Below are 19,210 nucleotides of genomic sequence, written 5' to 3'. Positions count from 1 at the left end.
GCTGCAGATGAAATAATAAGGAAAAAGAACCCTCATCTTCCTGAAGGCAGCACATTTTCACGAGACCATAAAAGATTACAAACGGGGTGAAACAGGGAAGAGCCTGGAATATGCGTGTATTGGGAGTTGTGCCTTTTATTGTATGCTTGTGTGTGAGCAAGAGAAGAAATCCTTAACTTGCTCAGTCTGCAGGCTGCTGGGTTTTTTGGGGTGGTTTTGGTTTAGGTTTTTTCCCCAGTTGATTCTTTTCCTCCCCTAGCTTGCAAAATCCATTAATTACAGCTGTAATTCTGGGGCTTAGATGCAGTTCTGGGCACAAAGGATCTTGCCATGTTTCTGGTCTTATTTAGTACCAATGGATTAGACGAAAAACCCCAGAAGTCTCAGAACCCCACCCTGAAATATTGCAAGCTGCTTTTCTTCTTAAGAACTCCTAAATATCCAAGTCCACACTTGCATCTACTTAAGCCAGCTTGAACTAGCTTCTCTGCAAGTTTTCAGTCAGCTGAATGCCAGCCATTGTCTAGCAACTGGTTTGAATGAAATGGTATCTTATACTGGCCTTCAGCCTGTTCCTTGGCATCGTGTGCTTGCGGCTTATTTCAGTGTCAGTACCAGGGATAGGAAGAGCAGATGTTCTCCTTACGGGTGTATTGTAGGTTGGGGTTTTGTTCCCTCTTAAGCAACTAATACCAAAACTGTTCTTAAAATACAGGTATAAAGGAATCAGATTCCATCAGGCTTTTGTTTTTTCCATTTTTCGTTAGCGAGGCATAGCATGTAGTTCATTTCACGAGCATATGAAGATCCCCAGATTAACCTGAAATTGCAGTCTTTCCTCACCATTTAACTTTTGGTTCAATAAGGGTTGAGGCAAACATTTGCCAGCATATCAAAAGGGACCTGACACTTCCGTTGCAAGTAACTTTTCCCCAAAAGCATTGCTTGTGTTGAATTAGTTTGGGTTCTGGCTTGCAGCCATAGGTTCGCCTAAGCGTATTACAAGAAGTGACAGGTACACAGAAGTAATACCTATCTTAATGTGCTTGGCTTGGCTAGAGACCATAAAATGGGGTAGACTAGACTTCCCTAGCAGATGTGAGCTTGCTCCCAATTTATTACTAAGTTACGACACTGCCAGCACTGCTACTTGGGTCACCTTAATGGCCCTGAGGCTCTTGAAGGTGGAGGATCATGCCGAGTTCCTGCATTTTTTGGAAGATGTTCTCAGCTCCTGTGAAACTGCTACAGAAAACTTGCTGAGGGGTCAGCCCAGGCAAATGGCTAATGCCCCTAACACCTGCCAGGGACTGAGGTGGCTGTTTCTGGAGTGAGTATTTCAGCAGTAGATGGAAGCTATAAGTGAAATTTGCAATGTTTCCCACTGGTATTCCCCAATATCTCAATAAATAAGAGAGTATCATGGCTCGAATGTGCTTTCTATACAGGGAGCCACAGTTGTTCTAATATAAATCATGTGCACTCTGTCACTGAAACTAGATCTCATAAGTTAGTAAATACTTCACTCATTTGAATGATACTCGGCACAAGAGAAGGAACTTTTAAAATATAAACTGAAAAAAGACAAAAGTAGTATCTACCTAGTAGATGGGTTTTTTCCTTACTTTTAATTGAATATAATGTAGTTAAGGTAGTTTTCTTCCACTTGGGAAACCTGTAGGCAGGAGTTTCGAGAAAACAGTGTGGGATTATGGACAGATCAAAGGTTAATACTAAGTTGATAAGTGTCACAATATGGTGAAAATATTGAACTCTACTACCAGGAGGTATAAAGAGGAATATTGTTTTCAGACATAAAGCCAATCGTGCAATCTTTTCAGCACCAGTAAGCACAGTTGATCTTCAGCTGGAAGTGGGGCTTGGATGCTATTGCTTGGGAAAGAGGTGGACTTATGGGAGAGAGAAGAGAGCCTGAGAGAGGGCTAAAAATAGGACTTGCCAGAAGAGGCAGAGGAGAAAGTGGTCTGAGGGGCAAACGGCAACAGTCTGCAAGCTGCAGAGCCATATTACGCATCCACTGTCATCAGGGTGAGGAGGAGGGTGCCTACATTTCAAGTAGGAAGAATTAGGTCAGACATTTGGGAAAATTTTCCTAAACAGTAAGGCTATAAACAGTAAGGGAATCAACAGAATAAATGGCCTGTGGGGAATATGGAAACTTCAGCGTTACAGGATTTTAATAACAGGTGACATAAATATATATCAGGTAGAGTTTAGACAAGCAGGGCTGGGACAGGGGACCATGAAGCACTGATGTCAGTATGCAAGACACTTTGAAACAATGAGCCCCCTAATTAACATCCAGCATGTATCTGACGTGCTTGTTTTGTTGGTGGTGCTTTTGGCGTACTTGCATGGCTGTATCTCTCCAAAAAAAGTTTGTGGCTGCTGCTGTAGGGATAATTAATGCTCTTCTGGAGCTGGGGGAAGGATTGGTTGGTTTCTTGCTGCTTTGCAAACCTTTAAAAAAGTGATTTCTTAAGGGTATGGTTTCTGTGGCCTCAGCTGTGGTGAAACACGTACATATAGCGAAGGCGACAGAGAGCAGAGTGGGCTGAACCCCAGCTGCAGGGTACTGCATCCCCAGGGCATTCGTGACATCCAGGGAGGGGGTGGATGACTTCATTCATTTTTTAGTTCAGATGTAATGGCCATGTGAATATTGGCATGGAGATTTTCTGTCCCCACAGAAAACAGACTGCAGAGTGAACAAAAGAGGTGAAATGCAATTCTGTTGTTTACCTAGCATCAGCCAGAGCTACTAGTAGAAGTTTTTGGTTGTTGGAACCACAGTTTATGATGAAGTAGGGAGTAATTCCCTGTATTTTTTGCATATTCATTAGCTTCTGAGAAGGTTGAATTCTGCACTAAGATATCAAAATTGTTTGATAAGTTAAACTTTGAAATATTAAATGCTTTCTTGGGCAAATCTTTCTGGTAAGGAGCGAGACAGTTACCATTTTTTTCCACCCTCTAATACCACATAATGTAGAATGTAAGTAAATTGAATATTACACTCTGTAATCTGAATGGTACTGAAATAAATGGATTGGCATAACATAATTAGTAGATACAACACACAGCAGTCCTCTGTCACATGCCCAGAGAGTGTTGCATTGCGCCCTGCACAACGTCAGGAGAAGGGATGGAAAAAGCCACCATTTATGGACCTGTTTCACCAATTTGGGCACTTCCCTGGTTTTAGCACAGGAGACAAGTTTGAAACTCAGCATGCTGAACAGGGTCATTCATTTTGTTTCTGTATTGTAGGATTCTCCCTTAAATGAAGAGAGATCATTTGGATTATTTAGTAGCTACCAAATTAGTGGTTTGTAGCCTTAAAAACACTGTTAAACATTTAGCAGAGCTATGCATAAGGAAAAGAAGGTGGGGAAGGAAATAATTCAGGTTGTAAAGTCATTAATTCCTGAGTTAGGAAATACAGCATCTACCTTAATTATCTTCGCTTCTGCTTTCAAATTATAAAGTTGATACAGAATAGATTTTTATTTTTTTTAAATGCTCAATTCTTGTTGAATGATTTTCGTGAATGGTTTATGTGACTGACTGTCTTTTTTGAATCCCCAGTGATTTAAAAGCTGCAAAGAGCTTTTCTTCCTCTTTCTGCTGTAGGAGTTTTTCCATTCCCTCTTACTTGGATTTTTGTGATTAAAGCTGCATCATTGCCACTTTCTACTTTCTTACTCTTCCCCTCCTCCCTTCCTCCCCTGTTCTTTTTCTGACCACTGTCTTGCAGGGGCACTTCAAGCCACCTGGCTTGTCCCCATTGCCTCAACCCTTTCTGGCCTCTCTGAGCTGTTGTCACTTGTATGTCTCTTAAGTCCCAAGATAGTGATACACATTGAGGAGGAGTTGCCAGATCTGGTAATGTCCATCTTCAGAGACAGCGTTAATCCAGTATAATACTGGGTCAGGAGTATATAATGTAATTACTAAACAGCTGTATGTATAGCATTTCAGGGTTTAATAGGTAAAAAGGGTTAGAACCTCTTTAAAGATAGCTATTTTTTGTCAGGCTGTATTGGATGCTGGTCTTCAAATCCTCATAGTTTCGTGTAGCTGCACAGATGGTGAAAGGTTTTGGCTTTATTGGGATGTTACGTGAAGATAGAGAAAGCTTGCTCTTAATTCCTTGTAGAGCTCATCATGCAAAGGACCCTCAGGACTTAACTAGTATGCATTGGGACAATATGTGCGTTGGAAACATGTAACTAAAACATGTAACCAAAGCATAACTGAAGCTGGGAGAGAATCCCGCTTACTCGGTGATTTTAACTGAGATTGCTCTACTCTGCAGATGCCTGGATCCGCCGTAAATATTCTTGTTGTTCCGTGCGTTTCCACTGACTGAGTCGTTCCTGGAAGTCCCTGCTCCCACACCATCTGTGGGTCTTGGTTTGCATCCAACACATTATTTAACAGCTGGTGGCTTTGAGGTGCCCTCTGCGTAGGGCCGGGAGGATGGTTTTGGGGTGCCAGTGTAACCTGAAGCATGGGTTCCATGGGCTAGCTGCTGGTTCCAAATAAATGGTGTTTTTGTGATCTGTAGCAGGTAATGAAAGTGCTGGGGAGCACGGGGCTCCTAAAAGAGTTCAGGCATAAAAAGCTGGCTGCTTGATGCCATGGGTTTAGTCGTTCAGACTCACAAGATTTTAATTTGCTTGGGGAGCCAGTGGTTTCCTGATGTGGTGCTCCAAACTGGAAAGTCTATTACTTGATATTGCAGGGTGTGTTTTACGTTCAAAACTGACGTGAATGCCCAGAAGATTAAAATCTAAATACAAAGTGAATAATCCATTTCAGAAAAACAAAAGCTATTATGACTAAACACGCTATGATCCCTCACCATGTAGCCTTACTGCATCAGACACATTTAATACCTTCAAAAGTTGAAAAATAGAATGTAAAATTACAATGATACTCTGTGTGTGTGTGTGTGTGTGTGGAGAGGAAGGTTAATTTAGGAGCACTTTTGTCCCAGCCTCAGCACCATCACTCTTCTCAGACAGAGCCGGCTTTAGCTAGGACCCATGGATTCAGGGATGGTTCCTCTGTGGTTTTTTGCTGCCTGTGACTTCTTCCTTCCTTTTACATCTGCCTGAGTTGGAGGTTTTCCCATATGTTTTAATCCAGTGTTCAAGAAAACCTGGAGCTCCCCAGTGATGGAGAGTGGGTGCTGGTCTAGGATGCGGTGGGGGAAGCCATCGCTCGAGCACCTTGTCTTGCATTTCCAGTGTTGGATGGCTGCCTCCAAGAAGAAATGATTCATGACCTCTTTAAAAAAGATTTTAAAAGGCTCAGTTCTGGGCAGGTTTATGGAAAATGCTGTGGCCAGCTGAAGCTGAGTGTGCTTCAGGCCAGCAGTGCGTGTGGCCTGTGCCGGGCTTTCGGCCGCAGTGCTAACATGCGTCTCATGCGATGGGAATGGCAGTGCCTGGCTGAGAGAGGCGTTAGCCAGCTGACTGCAAAACCTCTGTCTTCTCTGCCCCAAGTGCTTCCCTTTTTCCATCCTTGAACCACACTGGGTTGGAGAAAAGGCTACAAAAAATGCAAAAGAAGAATCCCACCCCTAAACCATAAAAATGGGGGGAAAGTATCCATTCACTACAAAAGTGGGAAAAAAATCGTAATACCATATCGCTTTTGCAAGTAGTAGGCTGTACATTGTACATCATTGATGTACGGTGATGTTTCCAAGCACCACTCAGTAAAATAAAACAAAACCCAACTGGTTTTGTTGCTGTATTCTAGCTTGTAAGATGTCCAGGAAATCAGAAGAGCCATGTTGATAGTTTAAATTACAGTTCATCATTTTTTGTTTTACTTTGTAGGCTTTTACATCACCTGAGCTGGAAAGAAATATCTGGTGGGAGGGAGCGGGAAGCCCTTGAAGGAGATGGGCTTGATGCTGTGACCTGTTCCTTGCCTATCTGATTCCCTGATTTCTGTGAGGTTAGGCAGGTCACCAGCTTGGGAGCGCTGGAGCACAGTCTGTTTAGGTAGTGTGTGAAACAGAAAATATTGTTCACAGGTGTTACAGTATTTTGGCCTGGGGGTAGGTGGTGTGATAATGTAGCACACCTGCCATGTGTCAGCAACTCATGCAACTCTAGTTTGGTTTTGTTTTCTTTTTTATTTTAAATTTTGAATCTATTCTATTTTCTGCTCAATATAAGAGAATACGAACTTTAATGATCTGATGCCTGAAGCACATTCAGTCTCTGTAGCATTAAGTACAACTTTTAAATAGTGAATGATGCACAGAGGGGCCCACGTGAACATTTGGCTCCAGAGCGATTCAGGAAGGTCAAAACCTCATGTAAATGTAACCCAAGTAATCAAAGCCACTTGTCTGCAGAAAATCAGGGTGAGCCATTGAGGGCTCTTTCTTGCCTTTTTAGTTCCTGAATGAAATATTTATCAATCGGTTGCAATCACAGCACTACAAGCAGTTTTGTGTTTTCTTCTGCCTGGATTTTTAATTTTTTTTAGAAAAAAAAAACTGAAATGAGGAAAGAGTGAAGTTGGGAATGTTCCTCTGCAATTCTCTCATGGCCAGCATCTGTGGGATGCTGCTGTAGTCCCCATTACTGGTTCCTTCATTTCCTTCTCCTCCTCACGTCTGCCTCCCGCCTGTAATTCCCTGTTGTTTCTCAGCATACTTATTTATTGTTTGTGTATTATTTCTGCTCCCCCTTACCTTCCTGCCATTGCAGTATTTCTGTATTAAAGCTTTTCAGTGAGCAGACGTTTTGCTGAAGCCTCTTATAAGCAGCAGTTTCTTGTGTTTCTCAGGAGTCCTCCTTTCACCTTTTTGGGGTCGGTTTTTTTTCCTGTTGTTGCTGTTTTTATTGGTGGGTGGTTTTTTTGGTGTGTTTTTTTTTTTTTTTTTTAATATGAATGAAATAGCCATCAGGCTTGGGTTTAATCACTGTGCACTTCTATAGCTCCTCCCAGCACCCCCAGGAAGGGATGTGTTTGCCAGCTTGCCTGTGTGGTCTCTTCCCAGACGGGAGCCATCTGCAGGAACCGCAGTGCGAGGGGTGGGCAGTGGCCATGATCCTGCTTCTAGAGCTGGTGGATGAATCTTGCTACTGAGGGATGAGGGTGTCAGAGACAGTCCCTGCTCTGGGTGCATGGAAGAGTGCAGCTGCAACTGCACCCCATGCCTGCAGACCTGTACAGAGAGTTTGGTGGGAGAATGCAGTTCCCTCCTAACTCTGGTAAATCCATGTTGGCCCATAGGGAAAACTGCTTGGGTCAGCAGGGTGGGAAAAAACCCAGCCAAAACATGTTATGGTGGCCTGATTTTTCTTGTCCTGTTCAGAAATCAGGATAGCCTTGGGGGTGGTCTAGGTGACATGACCTCCAAAAGGTCATCTGTTGTCTTTCAGGAATACGGTCAGTCATACTCTTCATAAACCTTTTGTTCAGGAGGGGCAACAGAAATTGCAGTGTTTCTGGGTTTTATTGCTGTGGGAAGCCACCCATCAAGCCGGCAAAACAGACCCAGGTAATGGCACTGAATCACAGAAATGAAAGGAAAACAGGAAATAAAAATGTTACCCTGTGCATCCAGATGCTCTGAAGCAGAAGCAAGTATATGCATTTTGTGAATTCAGAGTTGCTGACCCAAGTGGAAAAGGTAGCAAAACCAACAAAATTTTAGTTGTTTATGCTTTATAAAGTTGCAGACAAAGAATTTTGCTGTGGCTGTTTATCTGTACGTCTCCAACGATGACTCCACACAGCTATAGATAATCTCTTCTTGACAGTCATTATAGTTGATATACTTGTCTCCTCTAAATCCTACCTGATGCCAATCAAGTTCTTGCTCCGCCGTTAGCAAATGCTTGTTTACTTTCTTCAAGAAGCTTGTGTGTATTGCAAGGCTCTTAGCAGCTCCCCTCTCTCTGTTCCCTTTCCCAGGGTAAATGAATTCAACTCCTTAAACCTTTTTCCCCTGGTCATGTTTTCTAAACCTATTATCATTCTTTCTACTCTCTTGACACTATTTAATGCATATTTTTTAAAAAATATGAATCCTAGGCTGAAATACAATATGCTGTATACTTTTCCCTGATGCCGCAGAAGGCAGAAGAGTTCCGTCATCCTGTCCCAGACTGAAATTCGTCTTGTTTAATGTGTGACTTCAGACCCTCACGCTGCTTCATTCCTGCTGGCTAACCCATAGCTTCCCCATCACTTTTCGCTTCTGAGGTCCCCACTCCTGTTGCCATTACCCTTACAAGAATGTAGTCTGATTCAGTGTGTATATATGGTCTTCTGTCAGACTGATTTTCTGTTCTTTAAGTCTGGTGAGGATGCCAGCAGCGTGCCCAGCCTCCCTGGTGTGATGCTAAGCACAAATCGGGCATTCTTCCTTCCTTCACTGTTGCTCAAAGGGCTGTGATTCCTCAAATCGATAAGTTCTCACAGGCTGTCATTATGCTACTGATAACTTTAGGCTAGGGTTTGGGGGTTTTAATCACTTTCCGCCTTCCCCCTCCCCCCCTGTCCCCCCTTTTTTTCCCCCTTTTTATCATTTAAACTATTCCTGTGGTTCACTCATGAAAAAGTCATGTGGGACTGTTTTAAAAGCCTTTCTAAAGATAGGCTGTGTCGTCTGTACCACTTTCTTTTTATCAGCTGGGACAGAGGCCCTGTCAGAGAGAGCGAGAGAGACATTACACTCGTTTGTCATGACTTTTTGATATATGCATGTTGACTGGTGTTTTCTTTTCTTCTTTTTTTTTTTTTTTCTCTAATCTCATTATTTTTACAGGATTAGAAATCCTTTAGCAATGTGCCTCTAGTAACTGCTCTGTTATTAAAAGTACACTGTGATTTCTGGTTTTTCCATCCCCACTTTCCTTTTTAAGGTTGGGCCCAGTGTTGGGTCTTTTCATTTCTTTTAGACTTTACCTGGCCTCTCTGACATCTGCAAGCCAGCAGTTCATGGTTTAGAGATGATTATTGCTGGTAACTCCCCAGGCACTGGAGGGGCATTTCCAGTGGTTCCTGCTGGCTTGAAACCGCCTGGCTTACTGACGTGTGCACTCTGTTCAGCCCTTGCTCCATCAGCCTGTGCTTGTACATCGTGCACATCAGGTGAAAGATGCTCTGAGTACCTGGTCCCAGCTGTGAAATGAGGCACTGAATAATTCAGCCTCTCCTGTGTTTGGTAACAGCCCTGGTTTTCCTTGTAATGTATTTGTAGACTCTCTTCTTACTGTTAGCCGCATCACTTGCTGATCGTAAGTCGCTTTGCATCCTAGTCTTCAATTCTTCTTTTATGTCGATGTTGGTCTTTCATGTTTGTCCCAGAGTCATGTGTCCTGGGTTCTGCTTTGGTATACAGCCGCGCTCTGATATATTCCCCTTCCCTTCCACCATTTAAAAGCTTCTGATGCTTCTTGTCCCCACCCTTGCCAGGCAGAGGATAATCTCTCCAGAAGCTTTCAGCTGCTTTGGTGGTGGAACCAGACAGGTGCATAGGTGCCTGGGGCAGTGTTGGGTCCTTAGGAGGAATTGCCTTTTTGTCCCCTTTGAAGGATTTGTCTGCTGCTTCTAAGGTGTCTCCTCCATCTCCTCCAGATTACATGACTCCTTCTTCAGATGTTGCCTCCATTTTTCTTTCTTTCATCTTCATCAAGAAACTTTAAAGAAATCTGTGTGATACAGCTGCCTAGAAGGCCAAACAAATACTTTAACTTGTGCTATGTGTTGCAATACCTCCAGCCAACCTTTTTTTATTGCTTACTAACACCTCCATGTTCTCTCTGAAGTCTCTCTCATGCACCAACGCTTGGGCCCTTGGCTTGTGTCACCAGACCTGTTCAGTGACTTAACCCAGAGCATGCTGTGCTGGCATGATTGCAGGTCATCCTGATGTTTAGCACCTTTCTCCCTTGGTTTTCCTCATCTCCCTTGTTAATTACTTATTTGATTTTCAGTGTTTTTTCCATGTGCTGACTCTTAACGTGTTTGTGTTTGTTGTATGTATATGTTCAAGGTGCAATGCTAAATTCTCGGTACGTCGGTGTGTTTGTGAGTTTAGGTATAAGGGTTGCACTTGCTGGGCTGGAGCCTCACAGTCCTGTTGGACAGACGGGATGCCCACTGATGACCAAAGGAGGGGTGCTGTTCCCTGTCCTCAGGCTGGGGAGATTCAGCCCTCCCAGCTGAGCTGCCTGGTCCCCCAAAATTACGCTGGTGCTGGCACGAGAGAGGTGACAGGGGCATGCAGTTGGGAAGGGGCATCCTGTTGCCCTTCTTAGGGTTGTTTCCCCCCTGTGTCCGTTCAGACCACATCTCAGCAGTCGCTTTGGCTTGTTGGTGTCCACCGGAGAAACCGTAATCCCAGGGAGAAGCCTCCTTTGTAAGACCTCTGGTTGCTGCCAGCGCTGGAGGATGGCAATGGGTAAAGAAAGAGCTGGTCTTAACTCCTGGTGAAGCTCAGCAGAGGTCCTGCCTCTCCTTTCTCCTGGGGACCCTGCACTGGGCTTTTGTGGATTAGGTGCCTCCTGCACATGGGGGCAAAACTCACCCACATTAAAGAGGATCAACAAAAAGTGGTTTTTTCCTAGTAAGGAACCCAACTGGAATGAAGTGAGCTGAGGCTTCGAGCAGTTTGATGAATACAGTTTATATTTCAAGCTCAGAAGTCGGCGTTCTGGCGTGTATTCTTCTCTTGAAACATATATTGACATTTCTGTTACTGCTTATAGCAGCAATATTGTTGTCCATATGCTCTTCTCACCAGCATCTCATCGTTATTGGATAAATATGTCTCTTATTATGCGGAACATTATTTTTGAAGTATGGAATCATTATTTTCTTACATAACTTCCAAAATTGGACCTTTGCAGTGATTTATAACAATATTCAGAAATTGTTGTAATTAAAGGAGAACTTTCCACAAAGAGAACTAATTAGATCAAAAAAGCATTTAAATGTAAATCATTAATCTCTGCATTACAGAAAATATTGGCTTTGTATATTTCATTTAATTATACTTGGTTCAATTTTGTTTTGTCACTACATCACAATTTATTCAGAATTAATTTCCAATTTCTTCTGTAATGTGATTTCCGTTTGCTTAATACAACAGATATTTTCACTAGCATGTATTTATGTATAAATAAAGGTTTATTAGTGACTTCTAGGTTAATTAAACTGTGGACTCTGCTGTCAATTAGCTGTGAATTTTGTTGCTCAGTAGATGCAATCCAGAAGGTCTGTGCTCTCAGAATGGGAGGCAAGGAGTCAAATAACTTGCTGAATGTGTGAATATATGCGGTAGTTTGTGACCGTCACTTGCTGGAGGGGACCAGGTGACATAGCCTGGGCTTTGCCTGCTCAGATAATTATTAGTAGAGGACAACATGGTTTTGGTTCCTGTATGAAGAAAAGGTAATTATGTGCTTTAAGTCTATAGCAAGTAATTGGTAATCTCCCATGCTGCAATATGTTGGTAGCTGTAGCTAACAAGGAGTAGGTGTGTTGGAAGGTTTTAGAATGTAGGCTTTTTGTGCAAGTGGTTTGCAGGTTCAGCAATCTGTATATAATGTCCTTACTTTGTCTAGTGTAAGGGCACGAAAAGATTTCTTTTCTGTGATTTAGTCTACTGAAAATGATTTGAAAATGTCATGTATTTTTTTGAAGTTGTGTTTTAATACCTTGATAGTCTTATTAATTCATCTTCCCTTAATTATTCTTCTGCAGCGCTGTCAAACACTTCTATTTTAAACCTTGACACTGCTGAAAGTACATACATTTTAGCTTAATTTTTAAGTAGTAGATTAAAATAAGCTAGTTCTTGGCTTTTTATTTTCCTCTTTAATCAAAAGACTTGATTTTCATTCCGATTGAATTTTGTAGCCAAATTGACTTTAGCCTTAGACTATCCAGTATTACCAGCATCTGTGTTAAGTTTGGACTCTGCTAATCTTTTGGAATCTTTGAATATTGGGTTGTAAGCCAAAACTTAGCTATCCAAGGGCACATCTGGCTTGCATAGTATTACCTCATTTGTATAAAGTAGTGCTCTTGGTTTCTTTTCATTAGTTTGTTTTCTGTTTGCTGGAAAGGGGAATTTGATACAGGGGTTGTGCTGGCAACAGGAAAAGTTTAAGGAACTTCAGTGATTTCTTTCTTCCTGTACTGAAATTCACATTAGAAGTCATGGTTTTGATACATAGCCAGGTGTAGTAAATAAAGTAATTAAACAAGAGTAAGAAATTCTCGGCCAATTACATGTTTGGCAAATGTGTAGACACTACTAGCTATTCTGCCAGGTTTGCTGCATGCACACAAAGGTAGAATAATATTTATGTTGTTAAATTTCTTAAGATTACTGTTACTTCTTCCAATAAGTGAAGCTGCCTCTTTCTGGGAGGGTTACTGTGCCATTTATAAAAACTGAAATGCTTTCAAAGTCCATTTGTATAAGCAGCTGTTTGCTGAGGAAGGCAAAACAACCTGCTGGTTAGCACTGAGAGAAGGTTTTCTGCCTTGTAATTTAGGTATTTTCAACCTGCACTAGCTGAAGTGAGATAAATCCTGATACAGTCGTCTGAAGAGTCTGTAAAAAAAATTGGATTCAAAATTTGTTTGCTTTGCTTCTGTTTATGTCTGTAAGATAGCAGTGTGAAATCAATAGTATTTTGTTCTCCGTATTTGTTATTAAACATATTGTATGCAAAGGGAAATAAGGAAGACATTTGGAAATGGGTAACCCTGGGTTAATTAAATCCATCTGCTGTCTGACTAATGACAGGAATATTGTATCCAGGGAATTGCTTATACTAAAATATTTGATAACGCACCAAAAGTTTTCTAACAAAGCACTCTTAGAGCAAGCCAGGACTCGTGTAACTGGAGAGAAAACCTGTCCTAGAGAGTAACTCACAGTGTGGTAAGGCTCAGCTTCATGTGGGACTGTCCCAGAAGAAGTTAAGAATCACATTTGTTGTTCCTTGAGATGCAAGGTAATAACTGGCAAGAAGAGTAAAACTTGTTTTCATCTCCTGCTACATGAAGTTGTGTTTTATGGGGCTAATTTAAATGGCCGTGTGTCCATGCTCATGAACAGCCAGGATAAAAATGATAATTAGGAAAGAAGCTATACAGGGTGCAGAAATGAGCTTCCAGAGAGGCAGTGATGGTGGCTGAAGGAAGGCAGGCTTCTGATGTTTATCAGCTGGCAATCTGATCCTATATAGATTAATGCCTCAAGATACTTGTGCTGACTCTTTCCAACAGCAAGTATGACAGTTCCTTTCTATTTACTGCTCTTACTCGTATAAAGAGGGGGCAAAAAAGACTTTGTACTACAGCTTCCATGCATTACACTTTGTATTGGTCATCTCTGCTGTTTGGTGTTGTTTGAGCGATGATTTTTGTAGCTGTAAGTTAGCTTTTTGTTACTTCCTAATTAATAATTTCTGGGGGGAAATTCAAATACATAGTTTGATTTTATTGAATTATTTGATTAGTTTGCATTTCATATCTTCATATACTTGTACAAAACATGGTTTTGAGAGCAAGGGAAAAAATTTACGAAGTTTGGGGGGACCTGGGTGCTTTTAAAGCAAGGCAACTGTAATAGCACCAGATGAAGAATGTATTTCACGTTGATGTGACAGATGGGCAAAACAAAACTCTGAGAGATTAACATTGTTCTGCAATTTAATTTTTAAAGTGTACAAAACCCGGTGTTTAACAGGACTGAAAATGGGAGGATGGGTTGGTTTGATCTACTTTTGGAGGAACTTGTTTAGGCTTTCTTCCTAGTGAGTCAGACAAAGTTGTCCAAGTTGTGATTTATTTCAGCTTAAAGCAGGCATCTAAAATAGGTCAGGTGAAGCGCTCTCTGAAACATCTGGTTTTCTCCTCTGCGTTTAAAGTGGCCATCTCAGATGTGGACATCTGAAGCTTGCTTAGAAGAATGCCTTTCTGACTGTCACGTTTTAATAGGCATGAGTTAATTATTGCTTTTTGTAGATGCTGATGAACATTTGTTAAACAATAAATTTTAAAAGGTATTTTTGAAATAGCTGTTCCAGTTTGAGTGTAGAAATTTATGATGTATTCCTAAACAAGTGTGTCATATGGTAGTGCTTTGAGAATGTGGCCTGAAGCATAAATCTGCCATGTATGCTTTCTAGTTCCGCTTCTCTCTCGTGCTGTTTTGGCATGCAGGAGGGAGGAACATGCACGCCCATCCTCACATGCAGCGCAAAAAATGGGCAGAGGCTGAATGCTGTGCACTTGCTTGCTGTACAGAGGCGTGTATTCACTGGAGAACTTAGCCTTGAAAGTGCAGAATACGTAAATGAGTTTTAAAACAGTAATTGGCCTCATTTAAAACATTTTCTGTCGAGCAGTGTCGCTTATTAAGCATTTAAATGGGGGGGGAAAAAAAAACACAACTGTACTTTTTTGTGATTTTCCGTAAACCTGCTTCTACTAGTAAACATTGTAGTGTATGTGAAGAGTTGATGGTGACCTTCTAGCAGATGAATTAGCAGATGTCTATTCTGTGGAACTGCTTATAATTACATAGTAGCTATGGTTACCAGGTTAAAGAAATCATGGACTGATGATAAACAGAAATAGATTGCACCAGGCTGGTTTGTATTCAAGTTGCTTAAAAGCAAAATGCTCAAGGATAAGAGTGTATGAGTAACAAACATAAAAGCACACTCTCCTTGCTGAACTGGCACAGTCTGCTTTTTCAAATCCTTGTTTTGATACAAAATCACAGGGGTTTTTTTAAGTTGGGTTTTGCTTGTATGTGGTTTGAGAATTGGGTGCCAACTATCTATTTGTAACAAAACTATTTAATTGAAATAGTTAAGACTTTGAATGAATATTGCTAATATTTTCATTTGATTTAGTACTGTAAAAAGTTCAAACATAAACTCTTCACGTTCAAGGAAAGTCATAATCACTTTAAATCTAACTCTTAGAATGACTTAATGAAGTATTTATCTTTTGGGTGCTCTAGCATTTAGAAAGAAGTAGCAGACATGGATGAATTCAAGCAGGAAGGACAGAATTGGGCGTGAAGACAGTTGTACATTTGAACTGACGTTGGTGGGCCCACTTCAGGTGTTTCTAGTATATCTGTTGCCTGGAAGCTCAAAAGTACCTGAGTCCATTTACAAAAGGGAGTGCAGGTGCTAGGAGTTCAAGTCCTGTTGACTTCAATGTAAAGATCAAAAATTTGAATGTTTTCAAAAGTTTACACATGGTTTAGAAACCCAAAATGCAGTGAGTTGTGTTGGGTTTAGGGCACTCCATCACACAAGCTTTTCTCATTGTGTTACTCTCCTTTTATGAGTTACGAACTATGTAGAACTGTATGTCTATATTTAACTTGAACATAAGACCTATGATGTCTGTAAATTATGATGTAGAATAAGATTTTATGGCAACACGCTCTCCCTTAGAGTACGGATGGATTTAGACCTGTTATTTTGCACCAGGGAAGCGTTCCTTGGGATCCTCATTGGGCCAGCGTGACAGCCACTTTAGTTTTAAAGTCTTGAGCATATTAAGACTAAAACTTTGCACGCGGTGTTTCTCCAATCGCTAAGCCTAGCTTACAAATTCACATTTATGAGATTGTACTCAGTAGGTCTGCTCACCTTCTCTTACAGAATAACCAACCATGACTACAGAATCAGGATCGGACTCTGAGTCCAAGGATAAAGAGCAGGATCAGCAGGAGGGCGCTGCGCAGCAAGGGGCAGCGGAGACCCAGCCGCAGGAGCAGCAGCAGCCAAGCGAAGAGCATCAAAACGCGCTCGAGCAGTTCTCGGCTGTGGCAGCCCACAGCACGCCAGTGAAGAAGGAGCAGGTAAGGGAGCCTGTGCATGTATGCTCACTGCACACAACTAGCTACATGCCTGCTTTTACGGCTCCTGGAAAATAACAAGGCTGGTGTGTTAGGAGTGGAAATGTCTATTCAGATACACACGGAGGGCTGCTTAGTGTGATGCTGTAGATCTTGACTGGTTTGTCTTTAGCATTTAAAAAATGATAGTTCTCGCACAGAATGGTTTGAAATTCATGACAAGTCTTTCTGCCGCCAGTGCTTAAATATAAGGAAGCATCTTCGATCTTGCATTTGCATTAGGTAGCAAACAGTGCCAATTCTTAAGAAGCTGAAAATGTTTTCAGAGTTCATTTCTTCTTCGACACCTGCCGAAAACCGATTTCATGCTTCCTTGTCTGATGTGTGAGCCATGAAGAATCAGTTGTCCCTTAAGCTTCTCATAGTTCTGAAATGACTGCATTATAATTACTTTAACTACTCATGTAATAGGTTTCAGAAGAGCTATCACATGCTTTTCCATTTGGTTCATTGTTGCACTTACTAAATTTGCAGAAGCTGCTTTTTTTTTTTTCTTGTTAATAATTTCCAGTCAACAGGATTAACAGACATCGTTCTTCATGGGTAAGTGATACACAATTAATGGGATACCTACAAATCACAACACTTAGCTCCGTAAGGTTATGACCCCCCCTGTTCACATGCACCTTTGAAGAGCAGAATGAGTCAGTCTAACTCCTCCTCTTCTCCACCTTTTGAAAAATTCAGATTGTTTGGAGTCCTGTAATTTTGCCTAGTTGGGAGACAGTGCTGGTGAAGCAAGCAGATGTAAAGCATTACCTAAAATCAGTGTGAGTACTCCTGTAGAAGCTGTTTGGAGCCGGCTGTGGTCTTGGATTTTAAGCTTTTTTCCACAGAGCTACAGCCCAAACTTGCAGTTGGTGCAGAAGAAATGGGGGTGTAAGCAATTTCACATACAAAGTATTTTTGTGTCTCCCTCATTTAGAGGTACGTTACCTAAATGCTTGGGACAACAAATGTGACAGGGTAGGATTTCTAGTGTTCATCGCTATTGAAGATCAACCATTGGAAGAACTGCTTTTTTTATTGTTAACTGTCAATAACCCTTGATCAGCCTCACTGTGTACCCACCAAAGACCTCTTTGCTCTTGCTCCCACATCCACCGATGATGGGAAAATTATAGTTTCTGAAATAGGTCAGAAATTGCATTTTGGGGAAGAGAGGCAGGGCTGCTTGTCCAAAAGAGAAAGGTGCTGCACAAACTGATCATTAATTTTAAGTGTGATTCTGTCAGGCCTAGGCATAAGTATTACTAATTTTGTTCTTCCAAACATCTTCAGTAAGCTTTCTGCCCAAGTTTCTTTTCATAATAAAAAAACCCAAACCAAAACAAGCCTCAAAATAACCACAAAAAAACCCATAGGCAACAAATCTGTTTGTTTGTTTGTTTGTGTTTATGGGGGTGTGTCTGGAGACCTGAGATGCTCTGTGTGAACCTTTCCTTTCCCAAAGGTCACCTGTGAGCCAGTGTCTGCAGAAGCCTTGATAGAAGAACTGGGTTAGTGAAGGGATATGTGAGACCTTCCCATTGAGATTACCCACCTGAATCCAAATATTGCTGTTGTAAGCTGACTGCCAAATCCAGCTGTAGTGATCTGCCTAGTATATTTTGTAGTGGCTTAAGTGTCTGTATCACAGGAAAGAACCACTTAAAGAAAGCACTAAAAGACAGAGCTATTAGCAATCGTATAATTTTAAAAGCCCCAAATTGAAGGAGTAAATTTTCTCTCTTGCTGTCTGTAATCGCGGTGTAGAAGTTGATGATTTTTGCAATCACACATGTGAGAGAACCTTGGGAAGAAAGATTTAAATTGCCAATCCATGACAGTGACTTTCGGTTGTCATTCTGTACGCACACAAGAAGAACATTTTAATGAAGACAAAAAGGCTTCTTCATGTTGAGATTAGCAGCTAGTAGAGAAATTAATCCTTCCTATCAGGTATGATAATGCAATCTTACTATCTTCCTACATTCCTATCTTGTTGAAAAAGAGCAAGAAGGCATCACATGGGTTGGGCACTAACTTTTCTGAGCAACTGCCATAAGTAGATGGGATTCACACATTGTGCAAGCTTGGTAATATCACTTCACACCCCAGTGAGAAGCTGCGAAGCATCAAAGATCATTACTGCTGAATCCTGTGACTCCAAAGGCTTGTTTTGAGCAGGGGGTCCAGCTTCAGAAGGCTTGAACATACCCCTTCATGTGTTGTAGTAAGGCACAGTAATATAGACAGAGATGAGAGAGCTTATGCTCAGAAAACACAAACCTTGAAGCAGCTTGTGCTGCCCTATAATTTAGTCCACAACACTGAAAATACTGCTAAAATACAGCACAGAAGTGTGTTGGAGAATTTAGGAGAAAATACAGCTATGCTTGCCGAGGTAGAAATAATTCACTGAGTGCATGGGTTTTTCACTGGCCACTTTTTTTTTCTAGATACCAGGATGTCAGATTTCTTTAGGAAGAAGAGGCTTAATACAGTCTGAAAGTACTTCAGTGCCTGAAAATGTCAGCATAGTTTGGGGGATCTTCTCTAATAGTTCTTGGCATGTTTTATTCTTCAGACAAATGAGAGAAAACCCTTTGTATGATTTTAACCTAGACACATTCCCCTGATCTTACTGTAGACAGGAACCTTAAAAACCAAAATAACATCAGTACTGTTTTTTAGAAATAAGCAAATGTCTGCTGTAGTCTTGAGATACTAAGTGTCTTCGTGAAGGAAAATAATCGCCAATCTGTTAGGATTCATAGGAATTGTTTGTGGGCAGAAGATGCTCCTAAAATGTAAATGGCTGCTGAGTGCCCTTGTTGTTGTGGGCTTATCTTTCAAGCAGCTTTCATGTTTTCTTGAAAAAGATTAATTACATGCTTCTGTTTGTTTGGTCTTTTTTTTGTTGGCGTGAAGTGCCAACTCTCACATGAGAAATCCAGTGAGCCACCAGATAAGACAGCATATTTTTTTCCAGCACAGGAATTACTTTTGCACCCACACAAGTGCATGTGCACCTGCCCTTGCAGATTTCTTTAACAAAACATACAGAAATCAGAGAGCCCCTCTGTCCATCAGCAGCAGCACAGCTCTTCACAGAGACATCTTCAGTCTCGTTTTTCGCTAGGCTGGACCACTTGCCAGCTGGCCACGGTCGTGGTAGAGGGGTAGCTGGCCTCAAGGCTTTTTGTGTGCCTGAGGGCACTGTCCCCCTTCGTCACAGCCGCTGTCAGCATTAAATGCTCA

At 41.5% G+C, this 19,210-nt stretch overlaps 1 protein-coding gene across 31 annotated transcripts in view; it reads left to right on the top strand.

The window, feature by feature from the left end:
- Window positions 1-19,210, top strand: part of EPB41L3 (erythrocyte membrane protein band 4.1 like 3) — a 143,182-nt gene that overhangs the window by 60,830 nt on the left and 63,142 nt on the right. For 30 of the 31 annotated variants that reach the window (XM_055799639.1, XM_027785295.2, XM_027785293.2 and 27 more), the window contains exon 2: window positions 15,711-15,910. In XM_055799639.1, the coding sequence (XP_055655614.1) occupies window positions 15,722-15,910 (189 nt within the window). In that variant the 5' untranslated portion in view covers window positions 15,711-15,721. The remainder of the gene's footprint in view (window positions 1-15,710; window positions 15,911-19,210) is intronic. The other variant, XM_055799643.1, reaches the window with a different exon arrangement.

This window comes from Falco peregrinus, chromosome 3 (assembly GCF_023634155.1).
Source record: "Falco peregrinus isolate bFalPer1 chromosome 3, bFalPer1.pri, whole genome shotgun sequence".
NCBI classification, from domain to species: domain Eukaryota; kingdom Metazoa; phylum Chordata; class Aves; order Falconiformes; family Falconidae; genus Falco; species Falco peregrinus.
The sequence above is the reverse complement of the archived record's forward strand: the minus strand, read 5'-3'. Positions and strand labels throughout refer to the sequence as shown.